This window comes from Girardinichthys multiradiatus, chromosome 7 (genome assembly GCF_021462225.1).
Source record: "Girardinichthys multiradiatus isolate DD_20200921_A chromosome 7, DD_fGirMul_XY1, whole genome shotgun sequence".
Taxonomy (NCBI): domain Eukaryota; kingdom Metazoa; phylum Chordata; class Actinopteri; order Cyprinodontiformes; family Goodeidae; genus Girardinichthys; species Girardinichthys multiradiatus.
In genome coordinates this window covers 47,975,185-48,001,637 of record NC_061800.1, presented here as the reverse complement: position 1 = coordinate 48,001,637, position 26,453 = coordinate 47,975,185, and the positions used below count along the sequence as shown (strand labels likewise).

General features: G+C 43.0%; 2 protein-coding genes across 2 annotated transcripts; one reads left to right on the top strand and one right to left on the bottom strand.

The window, feature by feature from the left end:
* Positions 1 to 9,845: 9,845 nt before the first annotated feature.
* Positions 9,846 to 19,066, bottom strand: mstnb (myostatin b). Its single transcript, XM_047371176.1, has 3 exons — positions 17,343 to 19,066; positions 15,614 to 15,984; positions 9,846 to 11,175 (listed from the first exon to the last, which is right to left on the bottom strand). The coding sequence occupies exons 1-3, from the start codon at positions 17,722 to 17,724 to the stop codon at positions 10,795 to 10,797; spliced, it is 1,134 nt and encodes a 377-aa protein (XP_047227132.1). The 5' UTR covers positions 17,725 to 19,066; the 3' UTR covers positions 9,846 to 10,794.
* A 138-nt stretch (positions 19,067 to 19,204) lies between these two features.
* On the top strand, positions 19,205 to 23,181 carry ddt (D-dopachrome tautomerase). The gene is made up of 4 exons (XM_047371177.1): positions 19,205 to 19,330; positions 19,431 to 19,569; positions 20,582 to 20,757; positions 22,634 to 23,181. Exons 2-4 carry the CDS (start codon positions 19,462 to 19,464, stop codon positions 22,704 to 22,706), a joined length of 357 nt encoding a protein of 118 aa, XP_047227133.1. The 5' UTR covers positions 19,205 to 19,330; positions 19,431 to 19,461; the 3' UTR covers positions 22,707 to 23,181.
* The last annotated feature ends 3,272 nt before the right edge of the window (positions 23,182 to 26,453 follow it).

Genomic DNA, 26,453 nt, shown 5'->3' with positions numbered 1-26,453 from the left:
TTGGTCCACTGCTTATGAGTCTTTGTAGATGGTTTCAGGTCTGTGCAGCAGTCAACATGAACCTCCTACACAGGCCAGCCTCCCCTTTCAATGAGCATCACTGGTCCTTGACCCTGTTAGTGGTTTTCCTTTCTTGGACCACTGTTGGTTGGTCCTGATATCTACAAACCAAGAACAGACTATAGAAACCAGCATTGTGAAAATGCAGGAAGCTAGATGGATGGTATCAGGCACAGTCACTCCAAACCTTCAGTTTAACCTTTTTACACCAACTTTAATGCACAATGTTCTAATCCACTACCAGATACCATGAAACACAATTAAAGTCCGGTTGTACATTTAAATTAGTTCAAATTAATTATAACAATGGCTCCAAATACTTCAATGGATTTCATTCATTGTGATTTATGTTATTTTTTTTTCTATATACACTGTTCAAAAAAATAAATGGAACACTTAAACAACACAATATAACTCCAAGTAAATCAAACTTCTGTGAAATCAAACTGTCCACTTAGGAAGCAACACTGATTGACAATCAATTTCACATCCTGTTGTTCAAATGAAAAAGACAACAGGAGGAAATCTTTGGTGTTTAGCAAGACACTCAATAAAGGAGTGGTTCTGCAGGAGGGGACCACAGACCACTTCTCAGTACCGATGCTTTCTGGCTGATGTTTTGGTCACTTTTGAATGTTGGTGGTGCTTTCACACTCGTGGTAGCATGAGACGGACTCTACAACCCACACAAGTGGCTCAGGTAGTGCAGCTCATCCAGGACGACACATCCATGCGAGCTGTGGCAAGAAGGTTTTCTGTGTCTGTCAGCGTAGCGTCCAGAACCTGGAGGCGCTACCAGGAGACAGGCCAGTGCACCAGGAGACATGGAGGAGGCCATAGGAGGGCAACAACCCAGCAGCAGGACCACTACCTCCACCTTTGTGCAAGGAGGAACAGGAGGAGCACTGCCAGAGCCCTGCAAAATGACCTCCAGCAGGCCACAAATGTGCATGTGTCTGCACAAACGGTTAGAAACCGATTCCATGAGGATGGTATGAGGGCCTGACGTCCACAAATGGGGGTTGTTCTCACAACCCAACACCGTGCAGGACGCTTGGCATTTACCAGAGAACAACAGGATTGGTAAATTCACCACTGGCGCCCTGTGGTCTTCACAGATGAAAGCAGGTTCACACTGAGCACATGTGACAGACGTGACAGAGTCTGGAGACACCGTGGAGAGAGATCTGCTGCCTGCAACATCCTTCAGCATGACCAGTTTGGCAGTGGGTCAGTAATGGTGTGGGGTGGCATTTCTTTCCATGAGCTCACCAGAGGTAGCCTGACTGCCATTAGGTACCGAGATGAGATCCTCAGACCCCTTGTGAGACCATATGCTGGTCCGGTTGGCCCTGGGTTCCTCCTAATGCAGGACAATGCTAGACCTCATGTGGCTGGAGTGTGTCATCAGTTCCTGCAAGATGAAGACATTGAAGCTATGGACTGGTCCGCCCGTTCCCCAGACCTGAGTCCGATTGAGCACATCTGGGACATCATGTCTCGCTCCATCCACCAACGTCACGTTGCACCACAGACTGTCCAGGAGTTGGTGGTGCTTTAGTCCAGGTCTGGGAGGAGATCCCTCAGGAGACCATCCACCGTCTCATCAGGAGCATGTCCAGGTGTTGTAGGGAGGTCATACAGACACGTGGAGGTCACACACAATACTGAGCCTCATTTTGACTTGTTTTAAGGACATTACATCAAAGTTGGATCAGCCTCCAGTGTGTTTTTCTACTTTAATTTTGTGTGTGACTCCAAATCCAGGCCTCCATTGGTTAATAAATTTGATTTCCTTTGATGATTTTTGTCTGATTTTGTTGTCAGAACATTCAACTTTATACAGAACAAAGTATTCAATTAGAATATTTCCTTCATTCAGATCTAGGATGTGTTATTTGAGTGTTCCCTTTATTTTTTTCAACAGTGTATATATTTTTATTAATTCTTAACAGAATATACCCCACATGGAACATGCAATCAGAACAAAACAAAGGGAGAAAAACAAAACAAACAAAAAAAAGAAACCCTGAAAAACTTCAAATCAAAACATTATCGTCCAAGTGATTGGTCACACTGTTCAACACACTGTACACTTATTTCCTTGATTCACCGCCATTCAGTGAAGACATAGGTGACATACTAGGAGTTCTGCTGTACATTTTGGTCAATCCAATACCGAGTGAGATGGTACAGAAATGTCTGCCAGATACCACAAAACGGGTCAGCACAGCCCAAAGTATCGTACCGCAATTTCTCCAAATGGAGTATCTCAGTCAGTTCTGTCAGCCACACTTTGTATTGAGGCACTTTATCCGTTTTCCACAATTTTAAAATAACTTTCTTGGCAACCACCATTCCATACATTACAGTCTTTTGCATGGAGATACTACGAGTCCTGAGTGAACAAGAACATCCAACAAGTGCAATACAAGGATCAGGAACCAATACACACTTGTCATTGTGATTTATTTTCTGAGAGATACGTAAGCTTGATGGTAGATTTGGTGACATTTCTGGGGAAACTAAACCTAAACTTGGACTCCATGACGTTTCAAAAGCAGAAAGACCTGGAGCTCATGGGTCAGTGTGTAGACTACATGTAGACCAATGTTTCACCACCATCTGTGTCTTCATCAGACTCAGAGCTCCAGATCTTCCTGCTTTGGCAGATTTGATGTCCTTCAGCTGTGCAGCTCCTGATCAGCTGTTGTTTGCTGGAAGATGCACGGAGTGCCCTGATTTTAATTGGACCCAGTGACAATAAGATGCGCTGTATTTTATTCAGGATTTCTCCTCATCATCTTCTCTTAAATCAATTATTGTTCCATTTTATGCTTCTAGAAGAAAATCATTGCAAAAAAAATAAAAAATGTATCGCTATGTTGAGTTTCTGTTCATGGTACTTTGGATAAATAAATCCAAAGTATTTCTATATTATCATCAAATTCAAGCATATGAGGAGTTTCATGGTCTGATTATGTTGATTTCTCAAAACAGAATGTATGCTCCATAGTTTAAATTTCTATTAACGTTACAAAACAGGAATCTGGTCCAATAACGGGGTCTCCAGCTGTCTTGAAATACTCCCTTACCCCCTAACATCCCTCTTCCCGTTCTCTCACTCTTACTTCCTCACCTGTCAGAGGTGGAATGTCGCTGGCGGATACCGTCCTCCAGGGTCCAACTCATGACAGATGTAACGACGCTCAGTGAAAATGTTTACCAGCAGCTGCTGTCTGCTCCAAACAACAAGCTCCTGCAGCTCAGCAGTGAAACCGAAGGTGCACCAGGCTGAGGATTCAGTGGGTCAGAACCAGGCAGTCACAGGCTGGTCCCGTAGTGGCACCAGAACAAGAACAAGGACAAATATCAAAGTAAGAAAGGGTTCATGTATCAGTCATTATTCAAAATCATGTAGTGCTTAAATGCATTCAAATAAAACCTGAGAAGAGAAACAAACTTAAAGTAAAACCCTGAATTATTCATACGCCTGGCAGATTTAGGTTTGAAATGATCTTTTTAATTTGACCAACATGTTTCGTCTTGCAGGAAGTCATATTAACGTTCTGGAGTGGCCCAGCCAGAGTCCTGACTTAAATCTGTGGAGGGAGTTCAAGATTAGGGTGATGGACTTGGGGCTCATCACCAGAGAAAAACCATCAAAGGAAAAAGCTGCTCAGAAATTATTGTCAATATTTCCACAGATCATTGGGAGCCCAGGATGGGAGATACTGAGAAGTTTAAACCCTATATTTTGTGGTATTTATTTAAATAATGATGAAGTAATCATAAAAAAAAAGTGTTTAAAAGTCCATTACAGTCGTTTTTGGCAGTAGATTGTGTGGGACTCCATGTCTGCAGTTAAAGCCTCAAAAACCATAAAATCTCTTAAAAACTAAACATAAAGCATAAAAGAACAACTTACTGATTACTGAAGATGCTTCATTAGGACACCAGATACATTAAGTAATGCGTTCTATTGTTAAACAGCTCACAGTAACAGCTTTTTATCATATTTTAAAAAATAGCTATACTTATTGTTGCTTTCAGTGGAACCAGCAGTGAACAAAAAGAAAAAGTTTCATCAAAACGTTTAGTTTTTTGGGTGTTTAAATGATAACGATAAACAGTACCATAATTCCTCATCCCTAATGGGAATAATTTTCAATCTACCATTTTTTTTAAATGAAATGCTAATAAAAAATAGATTTTAATTACCTCTTTATGTTGTTTTATTATCTCATATCTTTTCCTGTCAAAAATAAACTTCTTGGTTGAATGAAAATCTTTTTTTAAAATCTAAATCAGCCAGGTGTATGAATACATTTAGGCTTAACTGTCTTTCACTGTTCATTCAGGTGAAAAGGAAGTAAAAAAATCAGCGTAAAGAAACAGAACTTTTGATCCAACAGCCTGACAGTTGTTTTCTGTCTGAGTCTCACGTCGTCGTGGAGGAACTTTGCTCCAACCTTCTGTCAAATGTTGCTTCGGTTCATTGAGTTTTGTTTCTGCTCAGCTTTCTGAAGGTCCCTCCACAGCTCCTTAATCAGGTGGTGGTCAAGGCTTTGACTAGGCCATACAGCACCTTTATCCTGTTCTTTTTCAGTCATTCTGTTGTAGATCAGCTGCTGTGTTTGGATGTGTTCTGTTGATGACCCAGTTTGGACCAAGCTTCAGCTGTTGGACAGATGGACCCACATTTGAGTCTAGAATACTTTAGTAAACAGAGGAGTTCATGGTGACCAAGCCCAAGTCATTATTTCTCCACCACTGAGCTTGATACGCCTGTAGTTGGTCTGAAGTGTTTGAGCTGATCTGCTGTGTTTGGTTTCCTCCACCATAGTTCTGTTAATTATGGTCAAACATCTCTACATTGGTCTCACCTGTCCAGAGGTCATTGTTCCAGAAGTCTTCTCCTTGATTCTGATGCAGATTTGCTAACCTGAGTCCTGCTGCCACCCTGTTTGAGAGAGAAGATGCTTTCTCCTTCAACCAAACAAACCATGCATGTTCAGCGTTTTCTAACTGTCCTGTCATGACCTTTAACCTGCTAACTGAGATCTGTAGAGCCTGTAATGGAGCTCTTGGGTCTTTGGGCAATTCTCTGAGCTTCACGCTCTGACCTTGGGCTGAATCTGCTGGGACATCCACTCCTGGGAAGACTGGCAGCTGTCTGAGATGGTTTCCTCTTGGGAATAATCTTCCATTCTGCAGAATGATGGACTTCAGGTAGTTTGGAGATGACCTGATAACCCTCCCCAGGTTGATGAGCAGCAACAGTTGCTTCTCTCTTCTTATTGCTGATGTCTTTCCACCCTGTTCATCTGATGTTCATTGTCAGATCAGGACCCGTAGGCCCAAAGATTCTCAGATTTTGTCAAAGAGCTCCTAACAGCCTAAACATTCATGCCAAGGACTCCGAGCTTCAGTGTGATTTGGTTCTCTGCTGAGAGCGACTCTGAGCGAGGAGACGACAGAACTTCCTATCTTAGTGAGGAGGTGTGGTTGACCCCGTTGCTAGGTGTGGTTGACCCCGTTGCTAGGTTTGAAGCTGTCTTCTAAGAGCTGTGATTGGTTGTTGAAACAAAAAAAAATTAAAAAAATAAATGCGCTCCTAGTGATCAGTGGAGAGAAATTGATGATAAGACTTAAAAAGCAAAATTATATTGTCACACAGCATCAACATGTTTGCTTATTTACATGATCATCATTATTCTGATTTGCTTATTATTACGTTTACTCTCCATGCTGGTTGTTTTCATGCTGCATCTGTTTCATATTAATTAATTAATATTATGGTCAAACATCTCGCCCATACACAGCTCCCCCCGCGACCCACTATGGAATGAGGGGTAGAAAATGACTGACTGACTGACTAATTAATATTAATATTAAATTCAGCATTTTACTGTGATCTCCTTTGTTTAATGAGGTTTAGTTTGGTAAAATGATAGTTTGGAGAAAAGCGAAGTGAACAGAGGAGCAGAGCCTGCTGGTGGAGGAGAAGAGAGGAGTGTTAAAGGTAGATTTGGTTCTGGGATCACGGTGGGAACCAACAGACATTCCCAGTAGATCAAGTCGTTCCCTCTGCTTTCAGCACCAGCCTGGAATGTGAGCAGCTCTGGTTCCTGCTGCATTCAGAAGTTAGAGAGGAGATAGCAGCACCAGAGAACTTCTCCACAGATGTTGGAGATGATCATTTAGGCTGCTGACATCATCATGAACAATACAGCAGATTCACCTCATTTACATCTTCCTGCTCTGGAAATCAGATTATTAAACTGTTGTCTAGAGTTTGGATTTATGTTTATTATCGAGTTTTTCCAGTTTTTTACAAATGTATCTTTTAAGCATTTTCCAGTCTGTAAATATTTAAATAATTCTCTATTATATTGTTTGTAATTTTGTTCACTTTTTATTCATGGTTATTTATTCTTGTTTCTATTATTTATTGATCCTTCCTAATATTACTTTACTAGAGGTTGACCTTTAACCTGTCCTGCTGCTGAAACTATTTCATTTCCCCCTAGAGGGATGATAAAGTTAATCTTATCTCTATATTAATAATTGTATGATTGTTCTAGAAGTTTCGGTTCTCATTGACTCGACTGTTTAGGAGGTGGATCTCTGCACCATGGAGCTGGTAGCGTTTTATTTATTCACTGTTGTTCATTGGAGGAGAAGATCTCTCCTTTCTCTCTGTCTTTCCTCCATCTTCTCTGCTTCAGACACTCTTAGGTTCACTAAAGGTCCTCCTCACTGCTCTGAACATCTCCTCACATTAGGAGCTCTCTGAAGGCCTGAGATGATTCATGAATAATGTTTATCTGACTGAGGGAAAATTATAAGAAAAATCAGAGAATTCAAGAAATTCTCAGATTTTTTTAGAATGACGTCACCAGGAGCTCCTTTTAGTCAGAGGATTCTTTGGGCCTATGGGTTCTGGTGAATAAAATTTACATCCAGATAATATCAAATTGGGTCAGTTTTGATCCAGTTCTGAACAGGGGCACCAGGGGGCTAATTCCTAAAACAGGCATCTCTAGTGATGTGAAAATAAGCTTGTTTGTTAAACTTCAGATGCGCTATTGTCAAAGCTCAGACAGGAACTAGTTGAGGAGTTCGTATTCACGTCCTGTGCATTTAAATCTGCTGGAATCGAACCGATCACGGGAGATTTTTTATTTTCAGATGTCCAGAAAGAGGCTCTCTGGATCCACTGTACCCGGCGCCTGCTCTGCGCTGTGACCGATCTCCGTGGCACTTTTCCAGCTCTCAGCAGGAAAGGAAGTGGCCCTCATGGGCAGTGGCTCTCATTCGTCCTCTGCTGGGCGGAAGTCAGGCCTCAATGAGGCCGTCAGTCGGATAGGTCATGCTGTCAGAGCGCTCCACAGTTCACATCCTCTCATTAGACTGCAGCGCTTTCAACATGTCCTCAATGGGAAAAGCGAAGTCAGGGAAACTGGGCTGAAACAGGCTCAGGATGGGACTGTTTTCATGTCTGGATGTTGGAGACTTTCAGATTCTCACTTTCTGAATCAGGCTGTGGGGTTTGGCTTTGGTTGTTCATCACTTAGTAGTAACCTTAACACCTCAAAGTAAAGTTAATCTGATCATTTCACATTAACACTTCCTCACCTAAGTAGACGTTTAAAATTAGTTTTCCTGTTCTTTTCGCTTCTGAATGCTTGTTTTTCTGCTCCCCGCTCACATGCTCTTCATTTTGTGATTATCCCCCCTGTGAAATAATTCACCTGGTTCCTCATGTTCACTTGGAGTTTACAGTATGCTGCAGCTGGGTGTTTTTCCAGTAATATTTGACCTTTTTAGGTGCAACAGTCTAAATTTGTCAGTTTAGAGAGATATGTCATGAGAAAGAAACTAAATGTTCTGCATTTTAATGTAAAACTGATGCATGTCTCATTAAAAATGTAAGAACTAAAGATAGTTAGGGGACAAATATGTTGTACGTCGCGTCAGTTTTTGATTTACATTAAAGTTATAATTTACCAATCAGTTGCTTTGTATAAATATGTTCAATTACATTTACAGGCTTAGTATTTCAGCACAATTGTATGGATATAAATTCATGCACAACTTAACAAAAGTTATGAATTCATACAGAACATTGCAAAACTATTGACACCCGTTGAACCTTTCCAACATTTTGTGAAGTTCCAACCAGAGACTTTACTGTGTTTTATTTACCAGGGCAAAACAAAGAGATGCAGAACCATTAAGGGGCAGAAAAATGTTAAATGAGTTCTGTCATTTTCTGCAAATAAAAATCTGACAAGTGTTGCATGCATTTATATTCAGCTACCCTCTATTCTGATTCCCCTAAGTAAAAACCACTGCAACCAAGAGCCCTCAGAAGTTACCTGATCAGCAAGCCTTCCAGATCTCACCTAATCAGAACCAGAGTCCAGCTGTGTGGGATTTAATCTGAGTCTAACTGCAGCTGTTCTGTTTCTGGCCTCCGTGGTTCCTTAGTGAACATCACAGAACATTCAGCATCATGAAGACCAAGGAACATAGCAGATCAGGGAGAAAATTCTGGTTCAGTTTAAAGCAGGGTTAGGTTCTACAACAACATCCCAAGCTTTGAACATCTCCCAGAGTTCTGTTCCATCCACCATCTGAACATGAAGAGAGGATGGACCACCTGCAGACCTACCAAGACATGAACGTCCACCTAAATGGACAGGCTGGACAAGGAGAGCATTAATCAGAGAAGCACCCAAGAGGTAACTCTGGAGGAGCCACAGAGATCCACAGCTCAGTTGGGAGAATCTGTCCACAGGAAAATTAATTGGTCATTTTTTACATAAATCTGGCTTTCAAGGAAGAGATGCAGGAAGAAGAGCACGGTTTGCAGTTTGATACAAGCCATGTAGGAGAGATGGCAAACGTGGAAGGAGGTTCTCTGACCAGAGGAGACCAAGGTTAACACTGAACAAAACACACCAGTTAAACACGGTGGGGGCAGCATCATGGTTTGGGGATGGTTTTCTTCAGCAGGGACAGGGAGGCTGGTCAGAGTTGATGGGAAGATGGATGGAGCTAAATCCAGGACCATCCTGGAAGAAAACCTGTTAGAGGCTGCAGGAAACCTGAGTCTGGGGTGGAGGTTCACCTTCCAGCAGAACAACCACCCTAAACATACAGCCAGAGATACAATGGATGGTTTAGATCAATGCAAATGCATGTGTTTGAATGACCTAGTCAAAGTCCAGACCTAAATCTAACTGAGAATCTGTAGCAAGACCTGAATGTTCATGGATGTACTCTATCCTATGGGACAGAAATGAGTTGTTTAGGAAGGAAAAATGAAGAAGCCTTCAGTCTGTAGATGTTTAAAGCTGGAGACAAACCCTGAAAGGCCTGCAGCTGGACCTGCAGCCAGAGGTGGTTCTGCAGACTTCTGACTGATTATAAATGCACACCAAATTTTTCAGGTTTTTATTTTGAAATAAAACATTTAATGTGACAAAATTTAGAAAAGGTGACGTAAATACTTTTGCACGGTTGTGTTGATTATGCATTGACTCGGTTATTGATTGATTCATATCAGTACAGATCAGTGATTTCTTTCCTCGTTGACGTTTAATAAAACTTTTTCACACTTTTCAGCTTTTATTGAAAATGCATTGAAAACTGACTGCAAGTAGTTTTTGGATTCAACATATTTCACTGGGACTGAATTTAATTGCAAATTTAAAGAAAACCTTTTTCGGTAAATAACTGAAATAAACCATCTGAAAAAGAAACAGAAGTCAACAAACAAGCTACAGATTTTATTTGTTCAAACAAGTATATATAGAAAGCTTCTGTATAACATGTTTTATTTGCTACATTGTGGTTTTATATTCTCACCATCAGTGGCTGAGGAGGACTCCTCCCAGCTGCACACAATACAAATGATCAAACATATCAAAATCAGTTTTTACAACTCTTTTTATAGCAACCAACTCGTTCTATTGGTGTGCCATAGTGCAAACTGTTGTTTGTAAGACACGATCTCCACGTTCACACATCTCAACGTTTTCTCAGGCTGCTTTCACTGTGCCTTCAATTCAAGTCTTTCTGTCCAGAGAGGGGAAGTTACAATCAGGACAGTTCAAGTGTGCCGGGCAGGTCGAGCTGTTTTGAAGCAGAAACCGGAGCTGGTTCTCGGTCGGCTCTGTAAAAGCATGCATGTTTGAGGAGGTTATTTGCTAAATATTAACATTGTTAATGAGGAAAAATGCATCTAAACTGATCGTTTGCCTCTGGTTTGTTAATTCTCGGAATGTTTTATTGCTGGTGGCGGTTCAGCTGGGGTGAGGAGTGACTCCAGTGGGTCTCAAACTGTTTTCAGAAGGTTGGAGAGGGAAACATGTTTTATAAATTGGTTCTCACAAACATAGCAAAGCATAGAAATAAGTGTATTAATGTGTTTTAGAAATACGGTCAGTTATGGTGCCTACATTCATTCCAAGGTCCATCATGTGTGTCTTTCTGTTCTTGCACCCATCTGGCTTCAAGCCTTGATGGTTAAAGTTTCACTGGAAGAAAGAAGTTAGAGCTATAGAAGGCTGGTGTTGAAAGCGCTGCCCTGCAGGAAGACAAGGCTGTATGTGGCCTCTACTCTGCTTCTGTTGCACGGTGGTCTGCAGGAAAGCGTCGGATCAGGTGGATCTGTTGGGTCAGAAAGTCTGCAGTGAGGGAGGGACGGGTCGGGCTCTGAACTCAGGAGCATCCGCAGCGGTCCACCACCATGGAGGGGATCGTGCCGTAGATGATCTGCTCTTCGTGGTTAAAGTACAGCATGTTGATGGCGGACATCTTGGTGGGGGTACAGCAGGGGCCTACAGACCCTCTAGGGTTGGCATTGATCACCATGTGGGTGTGTGGGTACCTCCGCAGGTGCATGTATTCACACTCCCCTGAGCAGTAGTTGGCCCTGTAGCGTTTTGGTGCAATAATCCAGTGGTAGCCAAAGTCCTCAAAGTTCACGGTGAGCGGGTAGCGGCAGCAGCGAGTATCCGGAGAGTTCTCATCGCAGTCCAGACCCGAGTTTCTCCTGGCTCGTTTGGGGCCCTCTGAGAGCTTCACCTCAATGAACGGTTGCTGAAACGACAAAACACGGTCAGCATCAAACCCTGTCATTTCCTTCTGGCAGTCAGTGTTCAAACATGTCACAGTAATATGATAAAACTTTGACTTTTAGAGAAATTAAATCATCAGATGGTTGGTTAGTTGCTCCAGAGGCCGGTGCCAGCAGTCGAGCAGCGTGATGTCTGTTTGTCATTGATCATGGTGTGTGTGCGTGTGTGTGTGCAAGCAATTACTCTGATTTGCACAGTCACACAGAATGCTGTAAGGAATGTGGAGCGGCTGAACCTTTATGTAATCAAGCAATAAGATTTAAAGTCACTGTGAGCCAGGCGTTGGTCCAAATGCAGGTGAGCACCTCCATGGAGTCTGTGTTGATTAACAGAACTTATAAGTCTTTTATTTCCCGGCTCCTTGATCCAGCAGTGAAGTGCTGGAGGGTTTAACCGCCTGCTGAGGCTGCAGAGCCTTAACTTTCTGGAAGGCTAAACTGAGCGCCTCATGCAGGACCAGGGTTTTCATCTCAGTCAAACGCAAACAAAGTTCAGCTTAAAGATAAAACAAGAACATTTCAGAACAAATTTTAATCAGTAAAATCCAACAAGGTCATCCTCCTTCTGTATGCTGTGGAAGAAATAAATTCTGACTGAGCTTGGGTTGGGTTTATTTTGAAAGTCTGAGTTAAAACATCTTCCGGTTAGTCTGCCTGTGTTTGGAGCTTTGAGCTTTGAGTTGTGTTCATTTTCTCTTCACTGCCATGTTCTGCACTTCCTTTATTTCAGTTCATTCAAGTTTATTAGATTCTTTCTGTTGTTTAGGTGTTTGTTACTTCCCTGATTGGGTGTTTTAGTTTCTACTTTCTTACAGAACTGTTTTCTCTCTGTTCATTTTATTTTTGGTAGCCTCATAGTTCACTTGTTTCGGTTAACTTGGATGTTTTCTGTTACCTTCCTGCACTCCCTGCTCATCTGTGTTGATTAGCCACTCTCCCTCAGTTGCCTTCTATCTCCCTGTTCCATCAGCTGTTCCTGATTCCCTGTGATTACCTCCCAAACTTCATTGGTCCATTCTCCACTTCCCTCAGCATTTATACTCTCTGGTTTTTTTGTTGTCATCACTGGATCATACCGTTCTCCATGTTGCCATTGTTTTCCTGTTCCCCGTCTGCCTACCTGCCTCTCTTCAATGCTGTAAGTTCTCAGTTCAGTTATTAAATATTCAACTCACCTTATGGGTCACATGCTCCTATGCGCACGTTGGTCCTACAAAACCCTGGCTTAATATGACACTTCCTGTTTGACTGGATCTCTGAATTAACTCCTAATTTAATCAGTTCTAAACAGAGATTATACAGGGTCTATGGGGGCAGCCATGATGGATTAACATGAGAAAGAAGAACTGGCTTAGTCACTGGTTGCTATGGTGATTCCTACTTTTTCTGAGAAGCAGTGGGGAAGGAAAGCCCACAGCATCACTATTATCATCTGACAGAAACAAAAACAAGAATTTAACAGTTGCTGTAAGAAAAACTGGGAGCAGCAGAATTTTGTGAAGGCCACATTTATCATTTTTATTTGTCCACAGTGTTTTCTGTAGGAGGTCTGACTTCCAGTTTGGACAGAAACATTCAGAGCTAATTTCTAATGGGAGTGAATCGGAGTTTGGGGATCACATCCCACATTTTGGGCTGATTTGAAAGAAAACTGTAAGTCGCAGGTGGAGAAGAAATAATGGGCACGCAAGTAGTAGTAGTAGAAACTCGTGACTCTCACATAAAGTCCGACAGAGAAACCCTGTAAAACGGCTGGGTTTTCTCTTCTCGCTCCCTTAGACTAAACCCATTAGTGTGCATGGGAGAAATACTCACACTTCATACATAATTAGTAATTAGTGTGCAAGTTATCCCTACCAAATGTCAAAGCTTACTGTTCCCAATTTAAAACCAACGTTTTATGAATTTTCTTTGGTGTTTTCTGGAAGTGGAATCCACAGCAACACTGCTCTAATCAGGCAGGCAAACGGAAACAAAATCATGGATCTAACCTTAAAAGCTCCAAGAAAACTTGAACTATGGGTTTCAGGAACTCCTGATGTTTACATTGCTTTGTGTTGAAGATATGACAGATTAAAGAGATCATTTTATTTTTCACAGGATAATTCAGAATCAAGTTTTAATAGCAGTAAGTGGGAGACGGGGGGAGGTGTGGAGGGTGGCTATAAGCTCAGACGGGAATAAACAGGAAACAGTAAATCCTACAGCAGAGTGAGACACCCTGGCTGACAGGAGATATGAACATCTACATTTGGATGTACAGGGGTTGGACAATGAAGCTGAAACCTGTCATTTTAGTGTGGGAGGTTTCATGGCTAAATTGGACCAGCCTGGTAGCCAGTCTTCATTGATTGCACATTGCACCAGTAAGAGCAGAGTGTGAAGGTTCAATTAGCAGGGTAAGAGCACAGTTTTGCTCAAAATATTGAAATGCACACAACATTATGGGTGACATATCAGAGTTTAAAAGAGGGCAAATTGTTGGTGCACGTCTTGCTGGCGCATCTGTGACCAAGACAGCAAGTCTTTGTGATGTATCAAGAGCCACGGTATCCAGGGTAATGTCAGCATACCACCAAGAAGGACGAACCACATCCAACAGGATTAACTGTGGACGCAAGAGGAAGCTGTCTGAAAGGGATGTTCTGGTGCTAACCCGGATTGTATCCAAAAAACATAAAACCACGGCTGCCCAAATCACGGCAGAATTAAATGTGCACCTCAACTCTCCTGTTTCCACCAGAACTGTCCGTCGGGAGCTCCACAGGGTCAATATACACGGCCGGGCTGCTATAGCCAAACCTTTGGTCACTCATGCCAATGCCAAACGTCGGTTTCAATGGTGCAAGGAGCGCAAATCTTGGGCTGTGAACAATGTGAAACATGTATTGTTCTCTGATGAGTCCACCTTTACTGTTTTCCCCACATCCAGGAGAGTTACGGTGTGGAGAAGCCCCAAAGAAGCGTACCACCCAGACTGTTGCATGCCCAGAGTGAAGCATGGGGGTGGATCAGTGATGGTTTGGGCTGCCATATCATGCCATTCCCTTGGCCCAATACTTGTGCTAGATGGGCGCGTCACTGCCAAGGACTACCGAACCATTCTTGAGGACCATGTGCATCCAATGGTTCAAACATTGTATCCTGAAGGCGGTGCCGTGTATCAGGATGACAATGCACCAATACACACAGCAAGACTGGTGAAAGATTGGTTTGATGAACATGAAAGTGAAGTTGAACATCTCCCATGGCCTGCACAGTCACCAGATCTAAATATTATTGAGCCACTTTGGGGTGTTTTGGAGGAGCGAGTCAGGAAACGTTTTCCTCCACCAGTATCACGTAGTGACCTGGCCACTATCCTGCAAGAAGAATGGCTTAAAATCCCTCTGACCACTGTGCAGGACTTGTATATGTCATTCCCAAGATGAATTGACGCTGTATTGGCCACAAAAGGAGGTCCTGCACCATACTAATAAATTATTGTGGTCTAAAACCAGGTGTTTCAGTTTCATTGTCCAACCCCTGTATATCTGAAGATGAAACTGTGGCCATGAACGTACTTTAAACTGAAAAAGTTTGAATTATTGCACAGGGTTAGTGTCTATAGAGCGATGTGATGTGTGATGGTATGGGGCTGCTTTTCTGCTTCATGACCTACATGCCTTGCTGTAATTGATGGAACCATGAATTCTGCTCTCTAGCAGAAGATTCTGGAGGAGAAGGTCCAACCATTTGCTTGTGACCTTAAACCCAAGAACACCTAGATTGTACAGCTGGACAATGAGGTAAAAAACACCAGTAAGTCCACCTCTGAATGGATCAAGCACAGTAAAGTGAAGGTTTTCAAGTGGTCTAGTCAAAGTCTGGACTTAAAACCAATTGAGATGCTGTGGACTGACCTTAAACAGGTTGTTCATGCTGGAAGCCCTCCAATGAGGCTGAATTAAAACAATTCAGCAAAGCAGAGTGGGTCAACATTCCTCCACAGTGATGAAAAAGACTCATTAACATTTATCACAGACACCTGATGGCAGCTGCTGCTGCCAAGGAGGATCAACCAGTTATTAGGCTTAGGGGGTAAATACTTTTTCACACAGGGTCAGGCTGGATTGGATAGATTTATCTTTAATAAATGAAACCATGACCAGCATTTTGTGTTTAACTCCCTGATGAAACTTAAACTGTCTTTATTTAAAAAACATATTTCTGGGAGTTGATCAGACTTTGAAAGGTGTTGCTGCTGTGAAGTTATGAGCCTTCAAGGAGAACCGAAATCCCGCTTCGGTCTTGCAGGAAATGTGGGGTAAATTTCTAATATTTGTAGACAGGGTTGTGAACCGAACCGAACCAACAGAACAATAAGAAGTGGGCTTTGATGGGTTTCCATAATAAACTCACCATTCCCTCTTCTCCAGGCTCCACAGAGGTCACAGCTAGATCATTTCCCTTGGAGTCGAAGGCGTTGATCTCGACGCCCCAGTTGGTCTCCGGCTGCCGCAGCCACACGGCCAGAACCTGTTTGACGTCTATGCTCTGCCAGGAGCTGACCCCGGCGTTGACGTCGATCTTCAGGGAGCGGATCCGTATGTGCCTCCTCCCCTCCGTGGCCGGCATTAGGCGGGAGATCTGCAGGAACACGGTGGTCGCTTCGCTTGCCGGGCGCATGTGCACCCACAGCTGCGCACGGACGATCCGGTTGGCCTGAAGCTTCTGGGTGAAGGAGAAAAGGCAGCACTTTGGTTCTCCGTCCACCTGAACGACAGAGTCGGCTGTAGAAACAAAGAGGAGGAGGAAATGTTCTCTGCTGAATGAGGGAGTGGAATTACGCATGGATGGCGGCCTGTTTCTGACTGATACTTAAAATGCTACAATCAGGGCAATGCTTCTATATTTATTTACAAATGAATCATAAACCATATGCAGGTGGAACAGTTCCAACATATCTTTGCAGTTTAACCTTCTCCTGCTGGACCTGCAGACTAAGAACTCAGAACCAGACTCGCTTGGTGCTGTTTTAAGAGCTGCAAGCTTCTGGCTTCATGTCAGAGAGTAAGAGAATCTGGTTGTTTGTATGGAAAGGTGAGTGCTGAAATTGCAGCAGAGGTGGGAAAAACACACCGAGTCCCTTCAGTTGACTTGGAGCTGCTCTTCATTTGGAGAAACGGAGGTTTTATGATGAGGACGGATTCTACAACATTCTGGACCCCCCACTGACACCACTGCCAAGCCCTTTAAATGCTACCTCTTTACAGACTTTATGCCTTTAATATTCTCTTCTTACTGTGCATTCTCATCATGGACTTGAAGTAACGGATTGTGTCTACCTATTTTTTTGTTTCTATACGTCAATATTGTTCAAACATTTTAAAACCTAATAAACGTAAAAATACGTGAATGTCCCTTTTCTGATGCTAAAAATAAAGCGTCAATAAAGAGCCATTTTAGTCTTGTAAAAACTAACAGTAATACCGTTTTTTCATCTTGGGAATGTCTGTAATTCATCATCATCACCGGAAACAGCCACCTAATGCCAAACTTTCTGGTTTCCATTACATCTTTTGTCTGTAAAACCTATTTACCAACTTAGATCACTATAAAATGGTCTTATTGTCTTACAAACCCTCTAATACACAACCTTTTTAATCTTGATAGTGTTTCAATGTTCATCATAAAATCTAAAACTCAGCATGATTCCAAAAATAAAGCATTTTTTTTCGAGCCACTGTTTAAGAAACCATAGTTTTACGCAGTGAAGATGCCAATAACCCACTCTGTCCTCTTGTAAAAGCTCCAGGGAACAACCGTTGTATCTGGGTAAGGTTTATAAAACGCGGATGCACCATTAAAAACCTAACAACTCGATGTGAACAGAAATAAAAGCCCTTCCTCTGTCTCCGGTAGATGAAACCTGGTGTTACGCACAAAAAGGACAAGAGACAGTTTAATTGTTCTGCAAGAAATACATTAAACAGAAATCTTGGGAATAATTAAATATTCTTACAACTACCACCAAAACCTTCAAAACTCCTCGCGATGGAAAAAAGCTCATTGTTTGCAAATCTGTGCGTAAAATTACGCGCAGAACTCGCCTTCCTCATCCAACAACTCAGCCTAAACACAAACTTACGTTCAGTAGCCTTCATCATTAGTGTCTCTGTAGTTGCGTGCTCATCGTCCTCCTCCATGACCAAATCCCTGTTGTCGTCTCCCAGCACGTCGTACTGGTCGAGCAGCTGCTGAAGTGGCGGCGCCTTGGGCAGGAGCTGCTGCGCAACGTCCCGGCTGATGTTGGGAGCCTCCGTCATCCGCAGCTTGCTCAGAATCTGGGACTTGATCGCGTTTAGCCGCATGGTTCTGATGTGCTGCCGCACCTCGCAGGTGAGGCACTGCTCGGTGTCCGTGGGGCTGGTGCCGGAGAGCTGCTGCTGTTGCATCTCCTGTTCGCTCAGGACAACTGGACCCAAAACAGCCAACAAGCTGAGACACTGCGCAATCCGGGACAGATGCATCGTCTCTGTCGGTCGGTTTTCAATGTTTTTCAGGTGCGGAAGAAAAAGGGATCCCCTTCGTGCTGGGAGGTGCAGCGCCTCAGAGCTGCGGTTGGATTAATGAACAACGCTGACGGGCGTCATAGTTTATTAGCGCGCACCTTTTTATGCTCCAACTTTAGCCAGTTATGTGTCGTCAAAAACTATGATTGGCTGGACAGGCAACAATGGGTTTACACCGACTAGTTGCGTGGAGACTGAGAGCTTGTTCCGAGCTGATCCAGTTGATCCAGAAACGGGCCAAATTATCCAGACTTAGAAAATCAAAGTTAGAGTTTAATACATATTTAAAGCAGGATAATAAACCTTTATTTCAGTTTTTCCTCGTAAAGACACAAAATATCGTGCTGGAGCTTCTCCTGCATTGATCTAGAACACGAGCTGCTTTAAGTTTAGGTTTCTGTTTAAGTCTTTAAAACATTTGTATTGATTCATCGGTTTGTTTGGAGCCCCTAAAGTCAACTGATTTATCAAATAGACATGTTAGAAACGGATTCATGACGACAAAACTAATCAGTTTTAGCGAAATTCGTTATCACTGTTTCTGTTGGGAGGACAGCGCCATCGTGCGGCATGTTTCATATCACCTGTTGGAAAGAAATAAAATAGTTCTAATAATAAATGGAGTAAACATTATATATCACAGTTAATCATTTCCTGTATTTGCGAGATTACACAGCTACAGCGCCATGCAAAAGTATTCACACCTCTAAAACCTTTTCACCTTTGATGACGTTTAAACCACACACTTGTTTTACTGGGATTTTAAGAGCCAGACCAACACAAAGTGGTTCATAATGTGAAGGAAAATGATTCAACATTTTTAAAAATCTGAAATGTGTGGCCTGTCAGAATATGAAAATGGGTCGAAGTTTTTTACTTCTACTTTAAATCAGAAAAAAATCCAAAATTCTGCTAATCTTTTATATCCATAAACAATATGGTATTTTAATGTCATATTTTGTATTTTATGTGAATGTCAGTTTCAGTGTATTTATATAGCACATAAAAACAACAGAAATGGACGTGTTTACAGTTCAAAGACAAAACAAGAGCAAAGAAGCCAAAGAAAGTTATTAAAAAACAAGTTAAAATGAAATACAGAATATATCATAAAACCATCATCTTTAAAAGAATCTCTAACTCTGCTAGAATTAACCTCCAAGGAATAAAATAAAATAAAATGGGTCTCTAGAGCCCAGATTTAAGTCTCAGCGGATCGTTCAAACCAAGCCTGAAACAAGCAGGAAGATGGAGAGACGCCAGAACCAGAGATGTGGGTTCTGCTGTTTTCTGGACAGCTTGTAGGGATGCAGACAGACATTTATCTGGTTTTCTGATTTAAAAACAGTTTCACTCGCCGCTCTCTCGGCTGCTCTTATTAACAGTCCGGCGGTGGACGGAAGGAGCGTCATTTGACGCATAAATGCGCCTTTTTAAGCGGACGCGCAGAGACTGACGAAGAAAGGCCTAGTTAAAGTAGAAAGACCAGAACCATCGTTATAATATTGTCTCTGAGAGGCGTGACTGACGTTATTCAGAGAAGAGACAAAGAAAACCCAACCAAGTCTGTTTCTACGCAGCTGCGCTTTATTTTGAAAGTTACAACCGGAAGAAGTATCCTACTGAGCTCATTGAACTCTAGTCTTCTTCCCTCTGAGTCGCAGCAAACCACGGCTCCCAGTCCCACCAGTGAAGATGCCCTTCATCGACCTCCAGAGTAACCTGGCCTCCAGCAGCTTCTCTGAGGACTTCTTGAAGCGGTTCTGCTCCATCACCGCCGCGGCTCTGAGGAAACCAGAGGACGTGAGTCAACCAGTCGCACCACGACACTAGTAAACCAGTTTAACTCCAGTATGGTCCCAGACTGGTCTCTAAAGTCATCTGGCGAGCTTCAGAACCAGAAGGTCTGTCGGTGTTGGCCCGTTTTACCTAGTTTTAGAATATTGTTCATACTCGTATAAAGAGGATATTTAACAGATAAATTATGCATCAGATTTCCTTCCAAGCTTTCAGGCATTTCTGTTGTCGGTCCAGGTTCGGGTCACTGGTTCTCCGGGCTTGTGAAGGTGTCCTTGAATCTTTCTTCTCCATCATCCTTCTGCTCTGGCTTCCCAAACCCAAACCCACAGCCAGCTGCAGCAGATGACCTTTCAACACTGAGCCAGGTTCTGGTTCTGCAGATGACCTATCAACACTGATCCAGGTTCTGGTTCTGCAGATGACCTATCAACACTGATCCAGGTTCTGGTTCTGCAGATGACCTATCAACACTGATCCAGGTTCTGGTTCTGCAGATGACCTATCAACACTGATCCAGGTTCTGGTTCTGCAGATGACCTATCAACACTGATCCAGGTTCTGGTTCTGCAGATGACCTATCAATACTGATCCAGGTTCTGGTTCTGCAGATGACCTATCAATACTGATCCAGGTTCTGGTTCTGCAGATGACCTATCAATACTGATCCAGGTTCTGGTTCTGCAGATGACTACTCTCACTGAGCCAGGTTCTGGTTCTGCAGATGACCTATCAATACTGATCCAGGTTCTGGTTCTGCAGATGACTACTCTCACTGAGCCAGGTTCTGGTTCTGCAGATGACCACTCTCACTGATCCAGGTTCTGGTTCTGCTGGAGCTGCTCTCCACTGCGCTACATGCATGCTCAGTATGAGGGATGCTACTTGATCCAATATGCTGTCCAGTGTCACTGCATGCTCAGTCAGTGACCCAGTAGAATCTGCCGGGTTTGGACCTGCGTGTTCTGGTAAGCTCCCTGAGACAAAGTGAATTGATCCGATGCTCTTTCTGTCCCAGAGGATGAACGTGGTGGTCCATCCCGGGCTTCCGATGCTGATAGGCGGCTCCTGCTCTCCTTGTGTGGTGGTGTCGGTGTCGGCCATCTCTGTGACGGACACCGCTGAGAAGAACAAGGACCACAGTGCCAAGATCTTCAGCTTTCTGACCCAAGAACTCGGTCTGACTGAAGACAGGTGAGGTGCACCTTCAGGATTACCGTCTGCTTGCTAATAATAACTGATACTGTTGTTAGAATCGGTACCTGAGTTCTGTTGTGTCTAAGCAGAAGGTCACGGCTCTGATGTTCTGTAATGACTTACGTTCAGGTGGAGATGTTAGCTGGACTCGACTGAACTAGAAACTCAGTGATTTCTCCAGATCGTTCAAATTTCTGCTGATAGTTTGAGTTTCAAACCTCACTTCCAGAGAGAATACCAGTGAAGTTCATTAAAATGACCCAGAAATAGGCGAGAGGAACCAGTACGTAAACCAGAAGCATCTTCAAAGGCATGGAAGTTATAGGACCAGATCTGAGGTTCCCGTGTTCACTGTAGAAACTGATGGTTAGATGTTCCTGGTCTGTGGAGGTCAGGAGAAACCAGGAGAGGTCCAATCTGGAGGAAAGCTGGTGATGAACAGTCAATGATCACAAACCTTGAGGAGGGAAGGCTGGATGTGCTCTCAGTACCTGGTCTGGGCTCCTTTTGCATGAATTACTGGATCAGTGAAGCATGGCATGGAGGATCAGCCTGTGGTTCTGCTGAGGTGTTCAGGAGGTCCAGGTTGCTTTAATAGCAACCTTGAGGTCACCTTCAGGCCCTGCTGGTTGTGGTGTCTCTTCTTCCTCTTGACAACAGCACACAGCAGGTTCAGGTCAGGCCAGTTTGCTGCTGTTACCATGGTGATTGACAAGCAGCTTTTGGTACTTCTGGCGCTGTGGGTCGGTACCAAGTCCTGCTAGAAAATAAAATCAGCACCTCCATAAGGTTTGTCAGCACCAGGATTCAGGAAGTGCTCAGGTAGATGGGTGTGTTGACTGAGGACTTCAGAAAACCCAGTGGACCAGAACCAGCAGATGACATGGCACTCTTCCTCTAGACTCTGAGACCTTGATCGCCGAATTCAACGTTTGCTTTCATCTGAAAAGAGGTCTTTAGTCCACTGAGCAGCAGTCTGGTTCTGTTTGTCCTCTGACACTTCAGGCATTGTCTCTGGTCCAGGAGTGGTTTCCCACAAGAAGTGTGAAGGTTGTAGCCCGTGTTCTGGACACGTCTGTGTACGATGGTTCTTGGAGCTCTGACTCCAGCTGCTGTTCGCTTCTTATGAGTCTCTATTAAACTCTTTAATGGGCTTTGCTCCATAATCCTCTCGAGGTTATGGTCATACCTGTTGCTTGTGCATCTTTTCCTCCCACACTTTTCCTTCCACTCAACTTTCCATTGATATGCACTCTATGGACATCCAGGTTCTTTAGCAGAGATCTTTGGTGGCTTCTGCTCCTCCCTATAACAGCGTGGGCCATAACATGGCTGTAACAGAACATTTCTGTATTAAAACTCCTGTTTTATTGTTTGATGTCATTTTCAAATTTTCTGAGAAGCAGAATTTTGGATTTTCATTCAATCATCCAAAAATTTCCCTTTTAATTCCCAGATGTGAAGATTTTTGTTATAAATTGCTTCTGAAAATAAACTGAACTGTTGATTCCTGATGTTCATAATGTTATGACTGATTATACTGTAGCTGTATTGTTCTGTATAATGCAGAGCATTGATAGTAATAATAAAAATAAGGCCTTTATAAAATGAGATAATAAATAACCCTGTAAAACATTCAGGTTTAATTGTTACTGTTCCTCTGAATTCATCTCTACGTTTGACAGCATTTCGAATCTGTTTCATAAACCCAGAAATAAAATGCTGCAGCATCCTGAGCGCCAAACAAAGCACACATTTCCTTCTGCTGACAGCTTCCTGTGTTAGTGGCTGGACAGGAAGTGATAAATCATCATTAAGGAACCACGCCAGTCTTCTGTAAACTGAATGAGTTCGATGATTTGCTGTTTTGCAGGATCGTGATTCAGTTCCACGAGCTGCAGCCTCACCAGGTCGGGAAGAAAGGAACCGTGATGACCTTCCTGTGAAGAACTTCACAGCCCAACCAGAATAAGACCTTAAATCAGTTCTGATTTCAAAATCTTAACAGTAATGTTGAAGATTTTTACTGCACTTCTGTCACTGTCACGTCTAATTTGGGATGAACCGACAGGACAATCTGGGCCGATATCGATATCCGATATTAGTATTGGAAACCGCACAAAACTCAGCCCAGTTTTACTGATGGGACCAGTACTGTGATGTTAAAATATGACTCAGAACGGCTAATTTCACTGTTTAAAGTGAAACCTTTGATTCTAGAAGTTCTGGATCATCTGAAACCAGTCGGGTTTGATTCTGTTGAGGGGATCCAACCTGAAGAAAAGCTCATTTCTGCTCCCTTTCTTAAATCGTTGAGTTTTATCATCTCAGAGTAGAAGTTCAGGTTGAGGTTCCTTTCAATTAAAGCAGCTCTGGGCTCATTTTCTTTTCCTGTAGATGAAATAAAGGCAGAATGTTTAACCATGGTTGTCTTTTATCACTGCTGATTTCTACAGCTCTGTTAAAATTTATAAAAATCATTACTTATTGAAGTGAGACAAAATCCATGTGTGTGAAGAAGATGGAGGAACAGGGAAGCTGGAAGGAGGTCCAGAACCTGAGGTCAACCATCCACAGCAACAAGAGAGGAGAAGAAGAGAGCAGGCGGGGCGGGGTGGATGGAGACGGGTGTCTGCCGGGATCTCTGGGAGATGTATGGCAAGCCCTTTGTGAAAATATTCAACATTCTTCATATCAGCCATACTTCTTTCCTTTTAGTTCACAACTAGGTCACATTTTCTCAAACGAGTTAAATGATTTGCTGCTCTAGTTTCTTCATATTAACTCTTTTGACCAACTAGTAGAAGCAGAATTTCCACCAATAATCAAAGTGCTGCATTAATACCACAAAAGCTCACCTTTAAGTCACTACCAGGAAGGGTTTTCATGCACTACTTGATAACTATGTTATACTAGTTGGCAGTTAAAGTCCAACATATAAACTAGTCAACACAAAATCTGCCCACTAGTCAACTAGTAGAGCCTAGACATCCCAGGATAAAATTACAAAACCCTAGTTTACTAGTCCAGCTAAAAAATGTCAACTAATTTACTCGGCCACTGAAAACTGAGACCTTCTACAACTAGAAATGTTAACTACTTGTATGATAACACTACATATGGCTGACATGTTAACAGTCAAGCCTAAAGAAAGCATCAGTTAACTAGTTGAAAGCATAGCAGTCTACTAATTAACTAGTGCGTCTAAAAAATGCCAACTAGTTAACAAGGGCACGCATTTTAGGCACACTAGTTGGGTTATTGACGTTTTTAGCTCTAATAAATCAGAAAGGCTAAAAAGCACCAACTTGTCAACTAGTGGCCAGAATTTATGTTGACTCGTTTGGGTTTTTTAAATGCCAGCTAGGTAACTAGTAGAACATAGTCACTGACAACTAGTTTGGTCTTTTGAACTTCTAGTTGTAGTGGGACTTCTGCTTCTACTAGTTGGACCACGGTGCCTCTGGTTTCTATTACGAATGTTTGTTGAACAAGTTCAGCAAAATGGGAGCAAATCTCCAACTGAACTCACAGGTAAACGTATTCAGCATCAGGAACTTAAATATTTACACAAGCTGTGACCGGCTGCCGTCGGACATGCAACAGGAGGGGTCAGAGGTCACAGAGCTGAAAATGTTCGTTTCTGTGGGAAACTGAAGAACAATCAAACACATTTCAAGTCTTTAATCAGCAAAAACATTCAATTTCAGTTTGCAGCAGTGGTTCTTCTCACTAACTTCTGGAATTCACTCTGATCTGCTGGAAAGAAACTCCATGGATCAGATCCAGATGCTTCAAACTTGGCTCCTCACATAGATTTATGGTAGCTCTCAGGTTTTCCTCTCCAGGTGTCCCACACAATCAGCAGGAGTACAGAGGTGGCTTCTATGCTGCCCTTCTTGTCCAAGAGTCTTCTCATGACTCCACATGCAGACACACTCCAACCCACCTGCTGCCATTGTTTAACAAGCTCTGTTCTGGTGGGAACACAATTCTGTAAAAAAAGCTTTTTTCCTGCAGCTGAACCTCTGAGCTTGAAGTTCTTCACACCAGTCTGGGTCACCAGTCCATCTCAGGACAAACAACCAGGGACACACTCAAGCCTCAGGGTGATTTACTGAGACCAGTGAACCTAACAGTCATGTTTTTGGACTGTGGGAGGAAGCATCCAAAGTTGTTTTCAAAGAAAAGCTGTGAAGGTCCAGCTGCTTGTAAGGAAAAGAGGTGAGGAGTGCTCCAGCTGATTTCATCACTGAATCTTTCATACAGTAAACATAACAATGACAACTTATTTGTCAATAAAAAGTTATATTGCCTCCTTAGAGTCACTACAAAAATGAAATGCATAAACCACAACAGGATGGAAAATCTGTAAAAAACTAGGAAGACTCAGGGTGCTTTCTCTGGATTTGAGAACGGAAGGAGCAGCTAGGTGCTGCTGATCAGATGGACTCATTGAATGATCATCATCAGGGTGAGGACCTCTACAGAAGCAAGAGTTTTGGCGTACAGGTGTGTGTCAGCACAATGCCGAGGTGGAAAGACATTAGCTATGACCTTAGAGCAGCAACTGTTGCTGCCCATCAACCTGGGGATTGTCAGTTCATCTCCACACAATCTGAAGTCCACCGTTCTACAGAAAGAAAAATTATTCACAAGTGGTAAACATCTCAGAAGCTGCTAATCTTCCCAGGAGTGGACGTCCCAGCAGGTTCACCCCAAGGTCAGAGCGTGAAGCTCAGACAAAACAACCAAAATCACAAAACTGAGGCCTGTAGAGTCTGAGCTGAGATGTTTGACCATAAAATGTTGTCATCCATTTTCCCTGCATGTCTTAATTATCAAGTTCCAAGATGGACAAACAAACAGTTAGGCTTATTGAAGCCTCACCTGTTGAAGGGATGTGTTCCATCCCCACTCCTCTTCTCTCTGAACACAAATGACTGCACCTCATCGGACTCGTCCATGAAACTCCTGAAGTTTGCAGATGACACCACAGTTATTGGACTGATCCAGGACGGTGATGAGTCTGCATACAGACAGCAGGTGGATCGGCTGGTACACTGGTGCGGTCAGAACTACCTTGAACTGAACCCACTTAAGACTGTGGAAATGGTGGTGGACTTTAGGAGAACACCACCCCCATACACCCCCCTCACCATCCTCAACAACACTGTATCGGCCGTGGACCACTTCAGGTTCTTAGGAACCACCATCTCTGAGGACCTGAGATGGTCTTCAGACATAGACACTGTTCAAAAGAAGGTCCAGCAGAGACTGTACGTCCTGAGGCAACTCAAGAAGTTCAACCTTCCACAGGAGCTGCTGGTCATCTTCTACACTGCCATCATTCAGTCTGTCCTGTCTTCATCCATCTCAGTGTGGTTTGGATCATCCACAAAACAGGACAGGTCCAGACTGCAACGAATAATCAGGACTGCAGAGAGAATAATCAGAGCTGACCTTCCCTCCATCCAGGACTTATACAGGTCAAGGGTCAAGAAAAGAGCTGCTAAAATCTCTGCCGACCCCACACACCCTGCACATAAACTGTTCAGAGTTTTACCTTCAGGTGGCGCTACAGAGCACTGTTCACTAAAACCAGCCGCCACAGAGACAGTTTCTTCCCCCAGACTGTTTCTCTGTTGAACATTTAATAGAGTACAAAACAACAGCATACAGATGTTGCAAAT